Here is an 18986-nt window from a genome sequence, read left to right on the forward strand (position 1 = left end):
CCCTTTAACAAGTATAGACATGCTGCCTTCCCTACTCACTAGCTCCAAATAAAACTGAACTGGGAACAGCTAATCTTGAACTAAGGAGGTTACTGGGGAACCTACTGCACTCAGAGCAGCCTGACAGAGGCCAAGTGCTTTTCATTCATTAACTTGGCTGCCTCTGCAGTGCTATGTCAAATTGTGGACGTGAGGGGAAAGTCAAAACTCATGTCCCATTGTGCTCCACAGCCAGACGACTGAACCCTGAATATTATTGTCTGATGCTGTGAGAGAGTAGAAAGATGCGAGAAAGGTGGTTGTCAAGCTCCTTGCAAAGCAATAGCAACTATTATCAATAATAATAATGAGAACTATTAGTAGAATTTTCATCTTTCAAGCTCCAGAGTAGATATCTAATCTATTCCCCTGCGCACATTCTTGTCTTACCAACTTGACCTGGTATCATTCAAGCAAAGAAATGGCTTCCCGCCTCCCTACAAACCAGATATGGGTGTAAATAATATGCCTGGGCCATTTCTGAAAAGCCTTAATCCCAGGAAAACAAACCCAAGTGAAACGGGCCCACCTGAATTGCTTTCAGGAAAACTAGATAATCAAAATGCAAAACAGCCTTTGATAGAAAAATGAGCCGAGTTCTAACAACAAATCCCCAACAACTAACATCAGCAGATTCTCCTCCTGAACTTTTACTTGTATTCAGGGTTTGGGTTTTTAATGTAATCACAGTGCATTCGGCGCTCCATCAATGAGCTATTCTGATTTATGTCAGCCTGAATCGGACCAACTGCTCAGAGGTTTGGGGAGACATCATGAATGAGAAAAGGAGCCACACATTGAACACATTAGGGGTCCCACCATCTCCTCAGACAGGGGGACAATGGCTAAAGGAGCCGAGATAAAGGAGAGGGATAACAGGGGTGAAGGAATGGCTGACGTTGATCAGGCAGAGAAGAATGGGAGAGCGGGAGAAAAGAAAAGAGGAGGCCCAAGACTCTGGCCACACAGGGCAGAGGGAATGCAAGGACTCTGAGAGGCCTATACTTGGTCATAGCCCATTAGGCTGGCTGGGTGAAAATGCTACAGCTCATTACATGCTCTGCCTCTGTTCTGTGGATGAACAATGCACAATTACGCTACCCTGCTGCTCCTCTAGCCATACTGCTGCATGCCTCTGAGGCGGCTGATATTGCTGCTATAGTGGCTCGCCTGCCAACAGCCTCTGTGCTCATCAAACATCCCATACATGCACTCCCTAATGCAAATCCAGGTTTATGTCTAGAAACAAAAGCACTGTATGAATTTGCTGAAATGAAAGGAGGAGAAGGAGCAGGAAAGGCTGCTCCACCGCTGGAGTGAACGAAACAAAGGTATAATGCAGCATTTGTGTGAGCAGCACAATGACGTTTGCTCCCTTTTGTCTGCTCCACCTCCTTTAAAACTCTTTTAAAAAAGGCAGACATGTGACAAATGGATAATTGCTTTGTTTCCAGCTGAATTAAGTTTCACTCGATGGTACAATTACTGTAAAACGAGGTGCAGCCCCAACACGTAGATCCACATATGACTAAACTAAAGACACTGAAAGTACAGTGACAATATCTGCAATGCAGTGAATAAAACAGGATTCATCTATCCACCAGCAAATTGGTTCACTTCAAGTCTTCCTCCTTTCCATTCTACAATTATGCATGCAGAAGTTGACATTTAATCTGATATGAGGAGGGGGGGAGAGAAATGCTAACTAACATCCTCCTGCTCCCTCTTTGTTTTAGGCAAAAAACAGGACACTTGGAAAGGTCATTCTTCCCTGGTGTCAGAGCTGGCTGCTTGGAAAAGTTTCCATTCACACCGAGTATTGTTATGTTTCACAGAATCCCTCCCCCATTTCCCCATCATTCAAAAAGCAAAGCATCAGCACTCAGGAGAAAGCCCTGGGAACTCTCCTAACAATATGGTAACAAGTCTGGCAACCTGCAGTTCAACGAAGACTGGACAGTGGAAGAAATTACAAGCCTGATATCCATGAATTTTAATTAATACCTTTTCTCATTGCACATTTAGATGGAAAATAGTTTTGGCGCACACAATAGTCATTACAGGAGAGTTGTAATTACTTTTTTCTCACTTTGCTTACTTTCTGAAAAACATTCTGGTTTTGTTGTTCCATCACAGATCAGAAAAGAAGAAAATAATTTCCACAAATATGGATGCCAGGTCTTTTGTTATTCTTATCTGCAAGGAGGGACTCATATATTGAAGGAGTGTCGATGTTTTCTTACAGTGCATGCCCATACACATTGTACAAATGTTTCTATTTTAATATTCCTAAGCCTCGGGGACGGAGGTGGGCACATTCCTCTAGACACGCACTGAATGCAACAGAAAAAATATAGTATTGTGAGCTCACACTGCAAATAGATTTCACTCCTGGTCATAACAAGTCTTAGGGTTTGTGTTTTTAAATGTGTAAGCTGACCTTTTCTTTCCTATACTAATGTAAATACAGGCATTTCCACCACAGGCAGCAAAATCTGCATTAATGAGAGATGAGGTTCTTCTTTTTTTTTTTTTTTTTTTCCTCCTGGAGCCTTTTCTTGTCAAAAGTTTTCTTCAGACTTTCATTAACTATTGTGGCTTTACTTTCTACAAAACTCTGCGATGGTCTTGCTTTCCCACTTAAAGAACGGCAGGAGTCTCAGCTACAAAATGTGCGATAACTTCAGAATGGCTTAATAAATCTGTGCTGATGGTACTTTCCCACACCTCTATGTTCCTCTACATTGGAACTTGAGTGTCGAAGGATTTCCATTAAAGAAAACAAAACGTGGCATATTTGTGTCAGACAGTTTAATTTGAGAAATAAAAAAAAAACAACGCTGCAGGAAACTCATTTAAATGGGTAATTACGTCCACGCAGCATTGCTTGCAGGGTTTAACAAGGTGCGTAATGATGTCCCCTTCCCCAGCGATAAACATCATCGCTATGTCCATTTCCTTCACTCCATTTAGCCCTTTTTCATTTACGCGCGGACTCATCAACCTATAAGCCCGGTGCCATTATACCCCTTTTTGCATTTAGATACGTGTCCAGTAAAAACCCTAGAACATAAATCGTTCGACCACTTCCTCCATTATATAACTATTTTTGGCTCCACAAAAGTCCCCTTTGCTTTGATGTTCAGTGGGTTTACAACAGACCTAATTCTTTCAGTGTGGTCGAGCTTTTAAAGTAATTGAAGGTGTATGTTTCTTTTCAACGCTGATATCTTAAAGCCAAGTTGTCTCAAATAAGTAGAAGACTGATTAAGTTGATTGTAACCATATGATGTCACTTTTTTAGTTCAGTGTTACTGTGCACTTTTGTGTGTCTGCTGACATCTACTGAAGTCTCTTGCAGCTGCTGTTCTCAAGGCTTTTGATGATTTTATCCTCGACTGTCGAGATTCTAAGCAGACGGTTTAAGTGCTGCAAAACCTCGACTCACACCACAGTCACTTTTCCGCCTCTTCTATCTGCAAGTGCATTGAAATAATAGTAATATTTGTTTTTCAGGAGGAAAATCCGCATCTTCTACAGGCAATAGGAAAGTGACATGATTGCTTTCTGTAGAGGTTAATATGATCTGTGCAATAAAACCTCTTCCGCATCCTAACATTGCATTTTACAGAGAAAAATAACATGTTTCAGATGGCAACAATACAGGTTGAGGAAAATCATTGCCGTACTATAAATAGATCTCTCTCCCTCTCTCTCTTTCGCCATCCACAGTTTTCCAGGCCTTGCCATTTTTCTACAGAATAACTCCGTCTGTATAATCCGTGCAAGTCACATGCAGTTAAGGACACATACAGTGACATGTGTACATCAGACGCCGTCGCTCATGTGTTTTGACTCTTAAGCTCTTTTGGCTGGATGCTCTGATCCCAACGAGAGGGTGGTAACCCGGCGGGCCTGGATGCTTCTGACTGGCTCCCTGGGGTAGTTATGTCATTTCATTGTACCTCTGCAACATCAAGAATGACATGCAGTGATGGGACGTCTCGGGTTAGGGTCAAGGCTATAAAAACCCAACCAAGTGTAAAAGCAGCACTGGTTGTACACGAACTGAAAACCATCTTGCTGAGTAATGTCGTTCAATCACCCACAGCTTCCCCCAGTTTTCGCGTGTTAAACAGGACGGGAGGAGCCAGCGGAGGAATGTTATAAGAGGGCACCGAGTACATCACTGTCACACTGTTAATTTACTTTTGACAGACACTTTATAAGGCACCTTATAAACACTGACACTTGAAAAGCGGAGCATTTCTGAAGTCTCTGCCTTACAAATAACCTCTCTAAATAATTAACAGGTTCATCTGCCACTCAATCAGTGCGCATCTGAAGCTTTTGGAGATGAAATGATTCTTTTTCAAATGCTTTGAAAAGGGGAGACTTTAAAGAATGCAACCTACACCTCCAAGTCTTCCAACAGATCAAAAATAAATAAAAAACTCTGACTTTTAAGATCAAGCACTTATGTATTCCTTCCCTTATTGCACAATATCTCCATACTGGTTATTGTTACTTTCTCACTATGATTACCCTCCAACAAATAGCTCAGAATTTAAGAAGTTTTGATCCTTATAAAGTCTGGATATATTTCCTCTATAAAGCATATTCTCCAAGACACTGCCTACAAGTTGTATAGATTCTCGTAATGTAAGCAGAATTTATAATAATTTCATGACATATCCAATAACTATTGCCTTGAAAAAATATAAAGACAATATTTCATTATTTTGAAATGTCTTCTTGAAAAAATCTGTCTAAATTCAAATCTATTTGAATAATCTCTTTTTATTATTCCACCCCTACTCGTTATCCGGTTGTAAATGCGGACCCATGACTCGATATTTTTAGTGTATTTAATGAAAATGTCAGACTCATTCATTCTATTCTCCTTCAATAAGCACAAACATACAAGACTGACAGTCGGATACTGCAGAGCTAATATCAGATGGTGAACCTTTGCATTTTGAAAGAACGTCCAGCTGCCTTCATTTGCAGTGCTGCTTGCATTCAGCCACAACATGAGAGCTGAGAGGGAGTTTCATTTCCAATTTCTGCCTCTCTCTGTTCCATGTTGTTCTCTCCCAGTTACACTTTCGACCAAAACTGATGTCCTCTACTTTCTGTCAATCACAGCTTGTTGAAGAAAACAAACAAAGCTAATTGATTTTGCCAGATCCAGTCTACTGAGACAAACTGAAAATGAAGCTCGGATGCCTGCTCAAAAAATCTGCAGCCTTCCTTTGACAAAAACAAAAAGTTCCAAAATTTTTCTATATAGTAAAAAATAAAAGCTATTGAAATGTAGGGAAAATATTAATTATTTCACATTTTCTAAAACTATCTACACTTAGGAAGAACAGCTGTGACATTCGAACTGGAACTGTCCTGTGAGATCATCACATAAAACGACAAACTACCAAGGAAATCTTTACAACACTTACAGCCACCCATATCTGAAATAGAGCTGACAATATCACAACAACACTAAAAGAATACTTTAAATGCAGAATCACAACAGAGTTTGATTATCAAAAATGTTGGATTATACTTCCCATTCCTCCTTCTGTTAGATTCCTGAGTAGGTCATAATGATGTAAATGATAATGTCACAGCCCATATTTCAAACAAATGCGACACTCCATCAGAAATATTGTGTGTGCATGTGTATTTATGAGTATGTGTGTGGGGGGAGATTGGCAGTTTCAACAGATGTGTACTATGTACTGACAGCATGACATCTACTTTGCATGCTCAATATGACACGTCTGAATGCTCCCATGCATATTGTCCTGATGTGAAGTGATAGCGAGGGATGTGCAGCCTTGCTGGAACCACTCCCTGTTGTCTCTCCTACAGCAATATCAAAACATCTTCCTGACTAACGGGGAAAAACAGCAAGACGGGTGCGGCGAGATCCCTTGTCAGTTGTTTCGTTTCAATCTTCTCTTTCTCATTTAGCATCCTTTGATTGACTGTGAGAGCTGAACAAACAAACACATAATGCATGTCCATTTTTTTGGGATCTGACAATGTGGTATACATTACAATACAGTATTCCTAAGGCTTATATATCAACAGGATACTTTAAGAAGTAGCGAGGTGAGTGCCTAGAGGATGATTGCTTCAATTATCAACTGAATAAACTTGTGAAACGAACTCCTGATTAAATATTAAACATTTCACACCATTTAGTGCAATGCACAACCACCTTTTTCCTAATTGTATCACGTTTTTCTGATTAATTTATCATCTGTCTGAAGGAAAAATGATCGTTCTCATACCTAAATAAGGCCGATCGATAAAGTAAGATAACTCATTTTCCTGCTATGCTCATTATCTGGAATCACAGGTGTGAGAAGCCTTAGCACGCATTACAAATTCAAAAACACATTCTAGCCAAAGGCCATTCCGTTACTGTATAATTGTCTCCCCCACCAAGTGATTCACTATAATTAAGCCATGGAAGACAGCTCTATTCTCCAGTGAGTGTTCATATTAGTGCTACCACAGGCAGGTCTAACAAACATCTCATAGCTGATGCTTTCCAAAACAATGGACAGTGATGTTCGAGGAGGGATATACTGGTACACATTCTCACAAGGGAGAATACAATATACACAATGCAATTGCAGGTATGACGCCTTTGGGGAGACCTGTCACTGTTATCTTGGCTAAGTTTGTTGTGCTTGTGCGTGTGTGCGTGCGCGTGCATGTGTGCTTTGTCTGAAACAGGAAAAGCTCAACTCCAGCTGCTCCGACATAAGCAGGATGCTTTCTGCCCCACATAAACCAACAATAGAGGAGAACTTTGTATCGATCAAAAAAACATAAATTACAAATAGACACGGGGCCCACATCCTCTCTGCCTCCGTTAGCAAACCAAATCTGACCACGCTGTGATCGCTATGATAATTTGAAACTACACATTTGGAAAATAAACAAACGAGGAGACATTACTGTGCCCTGGTGTAAAAACAAAAAGCTCTTCTGCCGAGGATAAATGAATCATGGATAATTATGAGGTTGCCCTCAGGATGAAAACAATTTTTTGGGACAAAGCAGGCTCAGTAATCACAACAGTGCAGCCACTCGTGTGTCCTAGCCAGTCAATGGGATATGGGTTGAGGACTTGTGGAGTCAAGTGGTTTCAAGCCCAAGCTTGCTCATTGTGACGAAGCAATTATCAGTCATTTCACTGTTGTTTGTTTGTGCTATAAATGGCATTGTAATTAGACCGAAAACATTTTTTATTTAAGGGCAACATTTGTACATACTGTATAGCTTCTGTGTCTTGCAAATGTCACAATGGAGAGGAGAAAAAAAAAAACACTGTCGTCTTGCTGGGTTACTCTGTTGGAGGATAAGGCATGCTCTCGCTACGCTTCTCCCTAATTTCTCAATCTCACACACACGCTCTCTCTTCTCAGTCCAGAGAAAATGTGCAGAGGCCGGGTCAAAGAGATGTTTGTCAACATCAAGTGCAAGAAGGAGCGAGAGGGAAGCTGCATGCTAAACAGCCCCAGCCTCCATCAAGCCAATCAACTGCCTCTAAGAAAATGAGAAAATGTGGTCGGGGCTCAGACACCTGGCACTAAGACTCCAGATTCACCCTCGTTCACTCCTTATCTCGCTATCTGCCCTCACACAGCTCTATCAAGGCAACTCCAAGCTTTCCATATGGAATCATCAAAATCAATCTTTCTCCCTATCCGTCTCCCTCTCCTCTTTTTTTCTTTAGCCGAAACAAATAAAGGGTGTCCTCATTCTGCACTGAATGCTCCAGCCAAAAAGACAGGCTGCTGCGTGAGAATTTTTACAGTCTTAGGTGATATCTTCGTGTACTCAGATCCACATTTTTTTTTGGTTGAGAAAGGATGCAGACATGTGTAGCGCGACCGAGCAGCAAACACAATCACAGCATGCGGGTCACTGCGTGTACCTGCTGAATCCCCCCACCTCTGCCTCCGACGATCGCGTAACACCACAGGATAACGGCGTACAGCATTCCTCATTCTTTCCACCTGGGTTATTCACACACACCAGACAGGCCCAGTAAATCAGCATGCCTGTAAGTAGGTCTCATTGACCCCTCAGGATCCATCGGTGCCTGGATCTCGCTGGATCATCCGGTCAATATATCAATATCCACCTTGTGCTTCTTGTTTTAAGACCCCCACTCCCAGACCCCACGCCCCCACCTTCTCCTCGTTGAATGTCAAACGGAGATTGGACTCATCAATTACAAGCGAGTGTGTGCATGTGTACATGGAGCTGGAGCTTATTTGCTGCTGTCTATTTGAGTGAGCATGACACACATTCTCATACAAACACACACGCTGATGCACGTTTCCTCTCTCTCTCTCACACATACACACACACACACACACAAACATAAATGTCCCGTTTTCCCATGGGATCAAGGAGAAGTGGGTCATGAGGAAAAAGCGGGGCGGTTGCCACGAGAATCCAATAGTCGAGTTCATACATACAAAAATCTATAAACTAAAGATCAGCTGGTCGGCATACACCTGTCAGCTTGAATAGTCTTTCAAGTCAGACCTTCACTGCTCTGCTGGAGCCATGCATGGTATGTCAGGATAATTCAATGGCTGGCTGTGCAGAGCAGCCATGCGGTAACATTGCAGCCAAATGGATGACATACAGATTTAAGCAATGATTATTCTTTCTGTTAGCACCTGAAATGATGTGTGGTGGAGCTGATTAGCTGGGTCAATTCCTCTGGCAGGTGCACAAACTCCTGTTCTTTTTGCAATAGCTCAGCACACACACACACATATAAAAAAAAAAAAACAAGTGGAGGAAGAAAGGCCAAATAATCCACTTTGTCAGGCCTCCAAATTCTGCTTGGCAAAGCGCTCTCATCACAGGTCAGCTTCAGTGTCTCGGCACTTTGAAATGCCTTGAAGGATTCCACTCAGATCGACTGACATATTGCCATTTCAAATAGCTCAGCTTTTCCATCAATAACAGACGAAGATTTCACTGACACTATACATCCTCTGGTAATGTGGAATGTTAAAACTCGCTAGAAGCTAATGAGCATTACAGCAGCATCTTTACATTTACATTCTAGTTGAATCAATGAGACCTAATAAATATGATTAAAGAAAAACTCCACAAAGGTGACTATTTCTTCACCGCTACTAAAACACTGCATTTAATCATGCGAATCCATTTTAAAATCAATCGTCCCCTTTACTCACCCCCTGACAAACAAAAGCAGCCCAGCCAAGGATCAAGGACAGAGCACAGTGGATTGTATCTCACCTCTGGCAGTGGCATGCCGTTGATGATGAGGTCTGGCTGCTGGTGACCCTGCCCCGTGAACGGGTGCTGATAGCCATGGTTGGGAGCTGCATTGCGTGAGTTCTGGTTCTCCACGTTGAGGAAGGTGCTCTCGGAGCGCCTGCAGCCCAGCGGCAGGCTCTGCTGGTGGTAGTCGAAGTAGTTGAGCGAGGAGGTGAGAGATGAGCAACTCACCACATTCATCTTGTCTGTCTCCTCAACGTCTCGTGGCACCAAGCGGATGTCATTCTTGCTCAGCTTCTTCTTCTTGCTGGACTTCTTCTGGTTGCCATATGAGTACTCCGCCACCCTGCGCAAGTAGAAGAAACTGAACAGACTCAATAAAGCAGTGTTCTGCCTTCCTCTTCCCTGCCCACACGGTCAAAACCCTCGCCCACCATGCCAGCTAGGGCGCTGTTCGACCATGGGTGTCAGACAAAGGCTCATTGCCTCTGTCCAGGGGTGGAACAGCACACCTAAGTGACTTCCCACTCCCGGCTTGCAATGGAGCTGTCATCTCTTGTTTGTTTGCATTTGCATGCTCAACAATCGACATGTCACAAACAGGCAGACAATATGCAAACATGCCAAAACCACAGAAGCAAAGCAGAAGAACACACTGATACTGAGCAGCACTACCGGTATATGCAATCATATTCAAAGCACACAGCCCACACTAATTCCATTTTTTTTCATTACCAAGCGAGCCCACTAGCAATATGGAGTGCAGGAGAACTGCAGATTCAAATTCATTTAGCTGCTCTCTGTGGCTGCTGCAAACTTGAACTGAGTATTTTGACTTTAATAAGAGCAAATGAGCAACACAGCCATGTTTTATCAAAGGATCCTCAGACTGGGGGAAATATCCATTCTTAGCACAGTCTTGCAGTTTTCCACAGGAGAACAGATGCTAAGTACTCTACAGTGATGACTACAAACCTCACTAGACATATTCCACATAATGCATGATGTTTTTTACCATCTGCATTACCTCAAACTCTGGAATAGGTCATTTTTAACCTTATGGCATAGAGCATATGGGTTATTCCCCCCATTAAGCCCACAACTAAACTATGGCTGCCAAAGAAACTGCAATATCAGAAATGCCTCTGCTCTTGTCTCTTGTCTTGTCTGAAATGTCTCTGCTACACTAGGCCCCACTGGCCTCAGTTCCTCTCTGAAATGCAGCACTAATCCTCTGTCGCTTCTAAAATCACACTGGCTAAGAGGAAGCACCATTGTAGTTTGTCTTTTTCATTTTTCTTTTAGATTGCATCTTGAAAACAGCTCCCGCCCCCATTCTGTTCCCCCTTGATACAGAGGAAAGAAAATGGGCAGCTGCAACGGTAGAAAATACTCCATCTCTTTTTCGTTTATCATTTTAACATGTTGTCTCTCTTCTCTGTGCCCAAATTGAAACCTGGGAAGGGAAATCTTCAGAGTCAGAAAGACTGACAGAGGACAAGCAATAAATTGGAGATAACTGCTCCTCATATTCGAGGTGGCGACTAGGAAGCAGAGCACATCAGCGCTGATTAAAGCGCCCTAAAGGGAGAGTGGCTCACACTAGCAGAGTGAAGTACTGGGAGCAGTTTTGAATTCTGAATTTGATGTTGTCTATCATTGTTTCCTCCCTAAAGATAACTGTATAGCTGAAAATATGACAAAATGTTTTCGAGCAAAATGTCAGAACATTGATTTCCCTGCATCTCCAATCAGGCTTGAAAGTAAACACATTTAGAAACATGTTTATATGAAGACAGGAGATATGGCTTCCTCTTAATAACAACCTGAACATAGGGACAGCTGAGCAGTCATGATTTGTGATACAATTTTCTTTAGAGCTATAAAAGTAGAGACTGAATTAATTTCCTTCTCCAATCTCTGAAATAAACAAAAATCTTTTAAAAAATATGACACACATGTGAGTATTTCAAACAAAATGACACGTGAATAAGAAACAATAAAAAGTCCTCATTAATATTGAAAAGAAATACAGTCAATACTGAGGAAGTTTTAGAGCTTTGTTTTGTTTGTTTTTTGTGACCACTACAGCTTAAAGGATGAAGTTAACTTCAAATCACCAAAATTATGTTTGGAGGAAAATATGATTATAGCTTCAGGTTAAATTCTCAAATCCAATCTATATGTAAATTTATAGTGGTAATGTGGCACAGGGAAATCAAAGCCAGAACTGATGCTCAGATTGATGAACAAAACAGAATATGCAAGTGTAAGCTTGGGAAAATAATAATAATCTGCTCTTTTCCATGAAAGTGTCTTAACAGCTAATGACTCTGATGTGACTCACATATTTTTAGATCACCTAAACTACAGTATTTTTTAAACTGCTATTGATGTGTGACTTTATTTAATTTGGTTGCAGCTTTTCCTGATGTAGGAGAATCTGACTGATCCTAGAGGGCTGTCCATAATCACACTAGATTAAAGCTGATAACAGCCAATCAGCCACGGTGGACGTTAAATAATAAATGTCTGGGACTGCTATTGAGCCAGTGGGACGTTAATTGTCCGGCAACACACCCGCAAATTGAACATGACAGTTGAACCATCGTATTTATGAGTCAATTGGTTACAATGGAAGGATTAAATCCATCAATCACGTATCCCTTACGCGGAACAGCGGGCCGCAGCAGAATGTGTCTGATTTAAAGCAGGCGTTTTTTTTCCCTCTCCCTCTCTCTGATGTGTGTGTTTTTTTTTTTTCTACCTCAGTGTCAGCTGTGGAAAGAAAATCTGCAGTCCTCACATTCGGGCCTCTACATGCTGCATGACAAAAGCAAAGCGCTGACAACTGGCACACTCTCACGCACACATTCTTCCATACAAACACACACACACACACACACACACACACACGGGATGTAGTCAGTACCTGCAGTTGTACGTCCGGATCTCCTTGTTATCCCTCTTGCACTTGACCGCCACAAAAATCATGGTGATAAACAGGATGGCTGCGATAGAGCCCAGGGCGATGATGAAGATGAGGGACAGGTTGACGGGTCCCATAGGCTCCTGCGCGTTCAGGTCTGGGGAGAGGTACACCACTATGTAGGCCGAGGCGGACAGGGAGGGCTTGCCGTGGTCCCTCGCCACCACCGTGATCTCGTAGGTGGATTTGGCGTTTTCTCCAAACATCCTGGTGGAGCGCACCTCTCCGTTCACCTGGTCGATCTCGAAGAAAGCCCTGTCTCCCTCTGAGATGGTGTAGGTCAGCCGGCCGTTCTCCCCCTCGTCGTAGTCGTCTGCCTTCACCTGGGTCACCATGTAACCCACCCCAGCGTTTCTGGGGATGGAAACCTCCGCTGTGCCATTCACCAGCGGCGGGTTTGTCATAACAGGTGTGTTGTCGTTGACATCCAGCACCACAATACGCACCGTGGCGTTACTGGACAGGGAGGGGTTGCCATTGTCTCTGGCCAAAACTTTGAAATCAAAAGTCCTGGTGTACTCGTGATCAAATGATCTCATGGAGTAAATGCGGCCTGATGGGTTTATGCTGACATATGTGTTTACATCCATGTGCTTAATCTCACCAGGGACTATGGAGTAGGAAACTGTGCCATTCATGCCCAGGTCCGGGTCTTCTGCTGATACTGCGAGCAGACACGAGCCAGGGAGGTTGTTTTCCATCACCATCTCTTGATAGTGTGGCTTAAGAAAGTGGGGAGGGTTGTCATTTTCATCCGTGACTTTGACCACCAAAGATTTCGTAGCGCGTAAAGGAGGGATGCCACTGTCCTCCGCTTGGATGGTCAGGTTGTATGTGTCCTTTTGCTCTCTGTCCAGCCTGCCATCAACAAGTATAGTGGAGAAGCTCTCGTATTCTTGCAGCCGGAACGGAACGTTGCCCTGCAGCCTGCACTGCACTTTACCGTTTGCCCCGGAATCCTTATCTGACACCCTCACCAGCGCAATGACATATCCACGCTGCGCGTTCTCACTGACTTCCACCATCTCCGTGTTCAGTGAGAGCAAACTGATGACAGGTGGGTTATCGTTCGTATCCATTACGTTCACTGTGACTTTGCAGTGAGCTGGGATGGAGTTGGGACCTAAATCTTTGGCCTGGACGTCTATCTCGTATATTTGCGTTGTTTCATAATCCAGAACACCGTTGACGGTGATGATCCCGGTTCTGGGGTCAATTTTGAAAGCATCCCTCGTTTTCTCGGTGACGTAACTGTTGAACGAGTACACAACCTCTCCATTAGTGCCCTCGTCAGGATCCGTTGCATTCAGGTCTATGACTAATGTATTGATGGGGGAATTCTCCATCACATTAACTGTGTACACCGGCTCATCAAAAACGGGGTTGTTGTCATTAGAATCAATCACCTTGATGTTTAACTGGACCGCGCCTATCTTTGGGGGGTCTCCTCCATCTTCTGCGCTGATTTCATATGTATAATGGGACTGGGTCTCCCTGTCTAACGATTTTTGCACAACAAGCTCTGCGATTTTGGACCCATCCCCTCTGGTCTTGATTTCTAGTCCGAAAAGCTCATTTGGGGTAATGGAATATGATTGCACTCCAAAGATTCCCGAGTCCGGATCGCTTGCCCCCTCTAGGGGAAACCTGGTACCAGGGGAGGCATTCTCTGAAATTTCAATGTCAATGTGGCTCGTGGGGAATCTGGGTGCGTTGTCGTTCAAATCCTCTATTTCAACTTTGATGACACAGATCTCCATAGAGTTTGACATCACTTCTAGGGAAATAATGCACTTTGGGTTCTGTCGACAAACTACATCCCGATCTATTTTCATTTGGGTTGTAAGGATTCCGGCTGGACTCAGTTCCACCCATCGCGGTTCTGAATTGGAAATAACCCTCAAGTACGGGGGCTGTGGTGCAATCTGAAATCCTTGCTTTAGTGCGTCCTTTGTCACGTTTCCAATCACTGACCCGGGCTTCATCTCCTCGTTTATTCCATACTTCAGGTTGATAACAGCCTCAGTCCCGACCCAAAACAAGAGGAACACAGCAGTTAATTGTATTAATTCCATCTCCTTGGTTTGCATTGTACCTGTTGAGTTTTTTATCGGTGTCTAATAAAGACCTTGATAATTACGCACAGGGTTGCACGTCAGAGAAAATTAGAAGAATTACGCGAATGAATCATCTCATTGAAATGTCCAGGGGGGGAAAAAGTGTTTGAATTTCTCTCGTGTTGTGCAAATTATATCATGATGTGAAAGCTAGAATTCTAACAAGTGCCTTCAGCCTATTTTACTCTTCTCAGGCAGAGCACATCCTCTGGTCTACTGCGGCGCACGAAACACTGGGGACGACAGATCTGTGAAAACATGCTGAATCTTCTCACAATAGTGGTTTAGTCGCATAAATCCGTGCAGCTCTTATCAAGCGGCAAACTGCTTTTACACATGACTCATAAGGTGAACTGTCCATTTTCAAGTCGTCTGAAAGGAGGAAAATGCTCGGACTGCATAGACGCAAAGATGAGAATTCCTGTGAGCAAGTCCAGAAAAAAAAAAAAAAATCTTCCTCGCCGATGAAGTAATGGGGCTCAAAAGTCCATGTTCAATTCTCCGTCTTGATGCCAAGTCAGTGTTTAAGTCGCATTTCGGATAAACATCTTGTTCTGTGTGGTATATTACAAGCAGTGATAAAACATTTCCTCTCCGGTCGAGCTGCAATAGGCTTTCAAACTGCAAAAAAAGCTACACTGATCTGCAGTCACAAAATTATTCAACAGCCTAAGTCCGGATATCTTCTCCTAAAGAACAAGGGTGCAATTGCAGGAATGTCTCATCACATCACTCAAGTCCCGGTTACCTTTTTCTTATTTTATTATTTCCAGCAGATTAAGTCTTTCATCCACCCTGCAAGTCTGGAAGCTTTTACTTACTAATTAATTTCCTCGTATCTCACTTGGAAAAAACAGGGTTCTGCACGTATCCCGATTATTAGTCCATGCAACACATTCAAAAAGAAAAAAGAAGAAAAGATCCGTTGAAGATGCAGCCAAAAGCCAGTGGGAAGAAACGATGCCAGAGCCTAGTGTATGTTCATTTCAGTCTGAGCTGCAGCAGCACACAGAAGCCTATATCCAGGCTGGCTGAGGCAGTAAAAAAGAAATCGCCACTCGTTGCCAGTAGGCTGTCTAGTTGACTCCAACAAGCGCTCCTCTCGCTTCACTGGTGCACACTGGAGGACGCGCAGCTCCGAGCCGAGCGCTCAGTCTCAGGACCCGCAATCCGTTCAGCCAATCAGGGGTTACACGGGAGGGCTGGAGCTGCTGGTGGGTGGGGCAAAGTACAGCAATGAAACACGGCCAACTACCTGTTCTCCTGCAGATGGACGACTCAACGGGCAATTACAGCGCGCACGTTGAAACACGACGCTGAGTGTTAGATGATCGTTAGAGCTGCGGTTCCAAAAGTAGGGTCTGGGGACCCGTGGGGGTCTTTGAAGAAGGCTCCCATGGGTGCCACAGGAACAAAGAAAAAAAAGAATAGCAGACTAATTTCCCCCAGCAGAGGCAGAGAAGGATAACTTCCACAGGTTTTTGCCCTTGTTTTCTCTTCTGCTGCAGCAGTCAATTATTTGTAACAAGTCATATTTTACAGCACTGTGGGGATCCTCACTGTGGACTAACATGGAGATGTCTGAGACAAAGATCGGTAACCTCTGCAGGTGACACTTCCTGCTTACCATACATTGCACATCCTGTAATCAAATACTGGCCTGTTGATCTATACACAAGTTGCAACTTGACGCATTAGGTTACATCATTTGCGTTCAGTGCCCACTAAGTCTGAACCCCAGGCACCGTGGTGAGGCAATTCCTAATCGTACACAAACATTATAGATGTAGCAGCCTCCCGGGCGGAAATCTTGCCCTGGGCCAAATCGATAAAAACTTCTTTTATATAAAGAAATCACGAAAATAAAACATTTTTTTCTGACAAAAATATGACCAAAACCCGGAATTATTGGCTACTTCCAATGGTCTCTTTCATACCTGCAGGATGACTAATTCAAGTAATTGCATGGCAAACAGTTCTAGCTACAGACAGTCTACATAGAGTGAGTTTAATTATAGAGAAAATATTTTTTATGGAGTGAAAAACATTAAATGGCCTTCAGTGTATGGAATCATTTGTTGAGAAGGTTAATAATGAGGTGGGTGGACTATGACCCGCAGCCTGCCGCTAATCATCACGATAAAAGGAACAATAACACATCAATTATTAGCCATTATTCAAAGCGTCCCTTCTCTCTTATCTCCGTGTAATTCAGACCGACATCATGTGGCTGCGTGTGATGTGAACAATTCATTACCGGTACATGCCAGGCAACACGAGTCACAAAACTACACAGACACCGAGTAAAGGGGCTGAGCAGAAAGTTCATCTGTGCGCATACTGCAGCCTCCCTGAAATCTCACTTTTCTCATTCAGATAGAGGCACACAAACACACACACAAAACACACACATACACCCTCCTCCCATGCAGCCAGTCTGCCTTCCAGCCTCACAGGCGCGCTCCGCCGCCATCACATCCTGAGGAGGTTCAGGCCGGTTTCAAAGTCACAAGGGTGACACCTAGCGTCCGCATCAGCAGCTCCATCCTCTGCTCCTCCAGCTTTGTCCACTTTTTTGCCCCCCTTCAGACTGTTTCACCCCAAATGAAAAACAACAGCGTGCCACAAGAATAACAATGAAACACACCGGCGAATCAATTTCCTCTCTATATTGGAATAGAAGTCTGCAGTTTGACCACAATTAATATTCTGTCCAGGAGGTGAGCCGAGCCATATCCAATCATTGTTAATCAATAGAGTGATTGAACTCTATATGGAAAGGAGAATAAGGTCATTGTTGTGCAATATGGAGATGTTGCTTACCTCATTTATTTATTTTGCTATTCATTTCAAGTGGCCAGCACCTTCACTGGGCCTATTTTTGTTTCTCTTTTGGCATAGTGCTTCGGAAAATAATATATTAACACCTACAGGACTAAATCTTACAGGTCAACAGAGCAAAGCAAATTATCATCCTTAATAGTTTAGAATTACTCAGCACCATAACTGCTGCTGAAGATGAAGAAAAGGTGATGCCACATCTAATAGAATCGCTGCTAAATGCCGCCGATCCAGTAAATACCGCCCCCCCCTCCCCTCCTCCTGCATAATGCATTCGCATCTTGACAAACAAACAAGTATCAACAAAGCAACTTGTTTGTTCGGCCAAAGCACTTTTCAAGACATGTTGCAGTCGCATAAAGAGAGCGCCAGAAGAATCTTTAGGCTCATAAATTCTTCATGCCAGCGAGTTAAACAACCGTAGGCGGTGGCAGGGGACTTCTCTCTTCCTGGGGGCTTTCTGAATGGCCGTATGCACAACGTAGTGCAAACTGCATTTTGTACTTCTGCCATTCTGAAAACTGTGTTGCAGAGGCTTGCGGTGTGTGCTTGACTGTATGAACAGGTGCAAGCTCTCCCCTGCTAACTGTCAAAGTAATGAGCAGCACCAAAATGTGCTTTCATCCTCACATGATGTCTGTGGACGGACAGGAGACAGCGAATGGACATATGGACTATTTGTTGTGGCACCCTGTCGTGTATTTTTTTTAAAGACAGTGACTTGGTTCTCGTCAACAGTTGAGGCTTCTGTCAATAACCCAGCATTGTCAGGTTAAATATTCTTGACTCTAAAAATTGTGGTCCACTTTGGAGATCCGCAGTACACGATGAGGGCCAAGAGGGTTAAAAATGTTGCAGATGTTTCTCCCCCTGCAGATGAGCGCAGTGTGAATAAAGGCAACAGCACTGCCTCGAGCAGCGGTGTTGATCATAAACTATAGCAGTAATTTAGCCACAGCATATTTCTTTCTCCCAGAGAGTGGTGGCATATTTCATTTATGAGCTACAATCTACCTCAATATACTTCCTGCTGTTGATGTTCCTTTGTGTCCTTTATTGATTTTCACCGCTACGTTAAAATGCTTAAAATTTCTGTTGTGAGCCGTGCGGCATTGACTGTTTAGCATCAGTGTTTATTTTTACCGCGAACATTTGTGGGGAGGGGAAAAAAAAAGAAGAGGGAAATTCATTGTGAGAAGGTAAGGTGTTTACTTGTCCACTGATTCATTAAACTGTCAGTACGGCTCAGGAGCATCTGGCTGGCCACACTTTGTTCTCGTCTCAGTACAGTATATTACCAATATAGCTACACTCAAAGATAACATGAAGGATTTACCTTAATTGCAAATCAAGTGAAGTTGGGAAGTAATTATCAATCAAGACAGATATGCCACTACATCCTTCAACTCTTAAAACAATGCTGTCGAGATAGCAGAAATGGAAATCTGTTTCCACATCCACTTTAATGAGTTAACTTCACAGCTTATATTCTAATTTAAGCAGCCCTCATTTGCTGCTGATGAAACATGTGCAGAAAATTTATGAAATTACTGAAAGTCCAAACACAGAGAACTGCACTGACGTGTTGTGATTGCTCCATGTCCATCAACACAGGTGTATAATTTGCAGAAGAATCTACTATTATCAACCTTAACATGATAGTTCGTTATCAACTATGAAGGCACTGTCTAAATATTTTTCCTGGCATATATGTA

The 18986-nt window shown here is 43.1% G+C and overlaps 1 protein-coding gene across 1 annotated transcript in view; it reads right to left on the bottom strand.

Moving 5' to 3' along the window:
• Positions 1–15603, bottom strand: part of pcdh19 (protocadherin 19) — a 53551-nt gene extending 37948 nt beyond the window's left edge. Inside the window, 2 exon segments of the mRNA XM_022214152.2 lie at positions 9343–9670; positions 12257–15603. Of these exon segments, the coding sequence (XP_022069844.2) occupies positions 9343–9670; positions 12257–14403 (2475 nt within the window). The 5' untranslated portion in view covers positions 14404–15603.
• Between the last annotated feature and the right edge of the window lie 3383 nt (positions 15604–18986).

The sequence above is a fragment of the Acanthochromis polyacanthus genome, chromosome 10 (genome assembly GCF_021347895.1).
Source record: "Acanthochromis polyacanthus isolate Apoly-LR-REF ecotype Palm Island chromosome 10, KAUST_Apoly_ChrSc, whole genome shotgun sequence".
NCBI lineage: Eukaryota > Metazoa > Chordata > Actinopteri > Pomacentridae > Acanthochromis > Acanthochromis polyacanthus.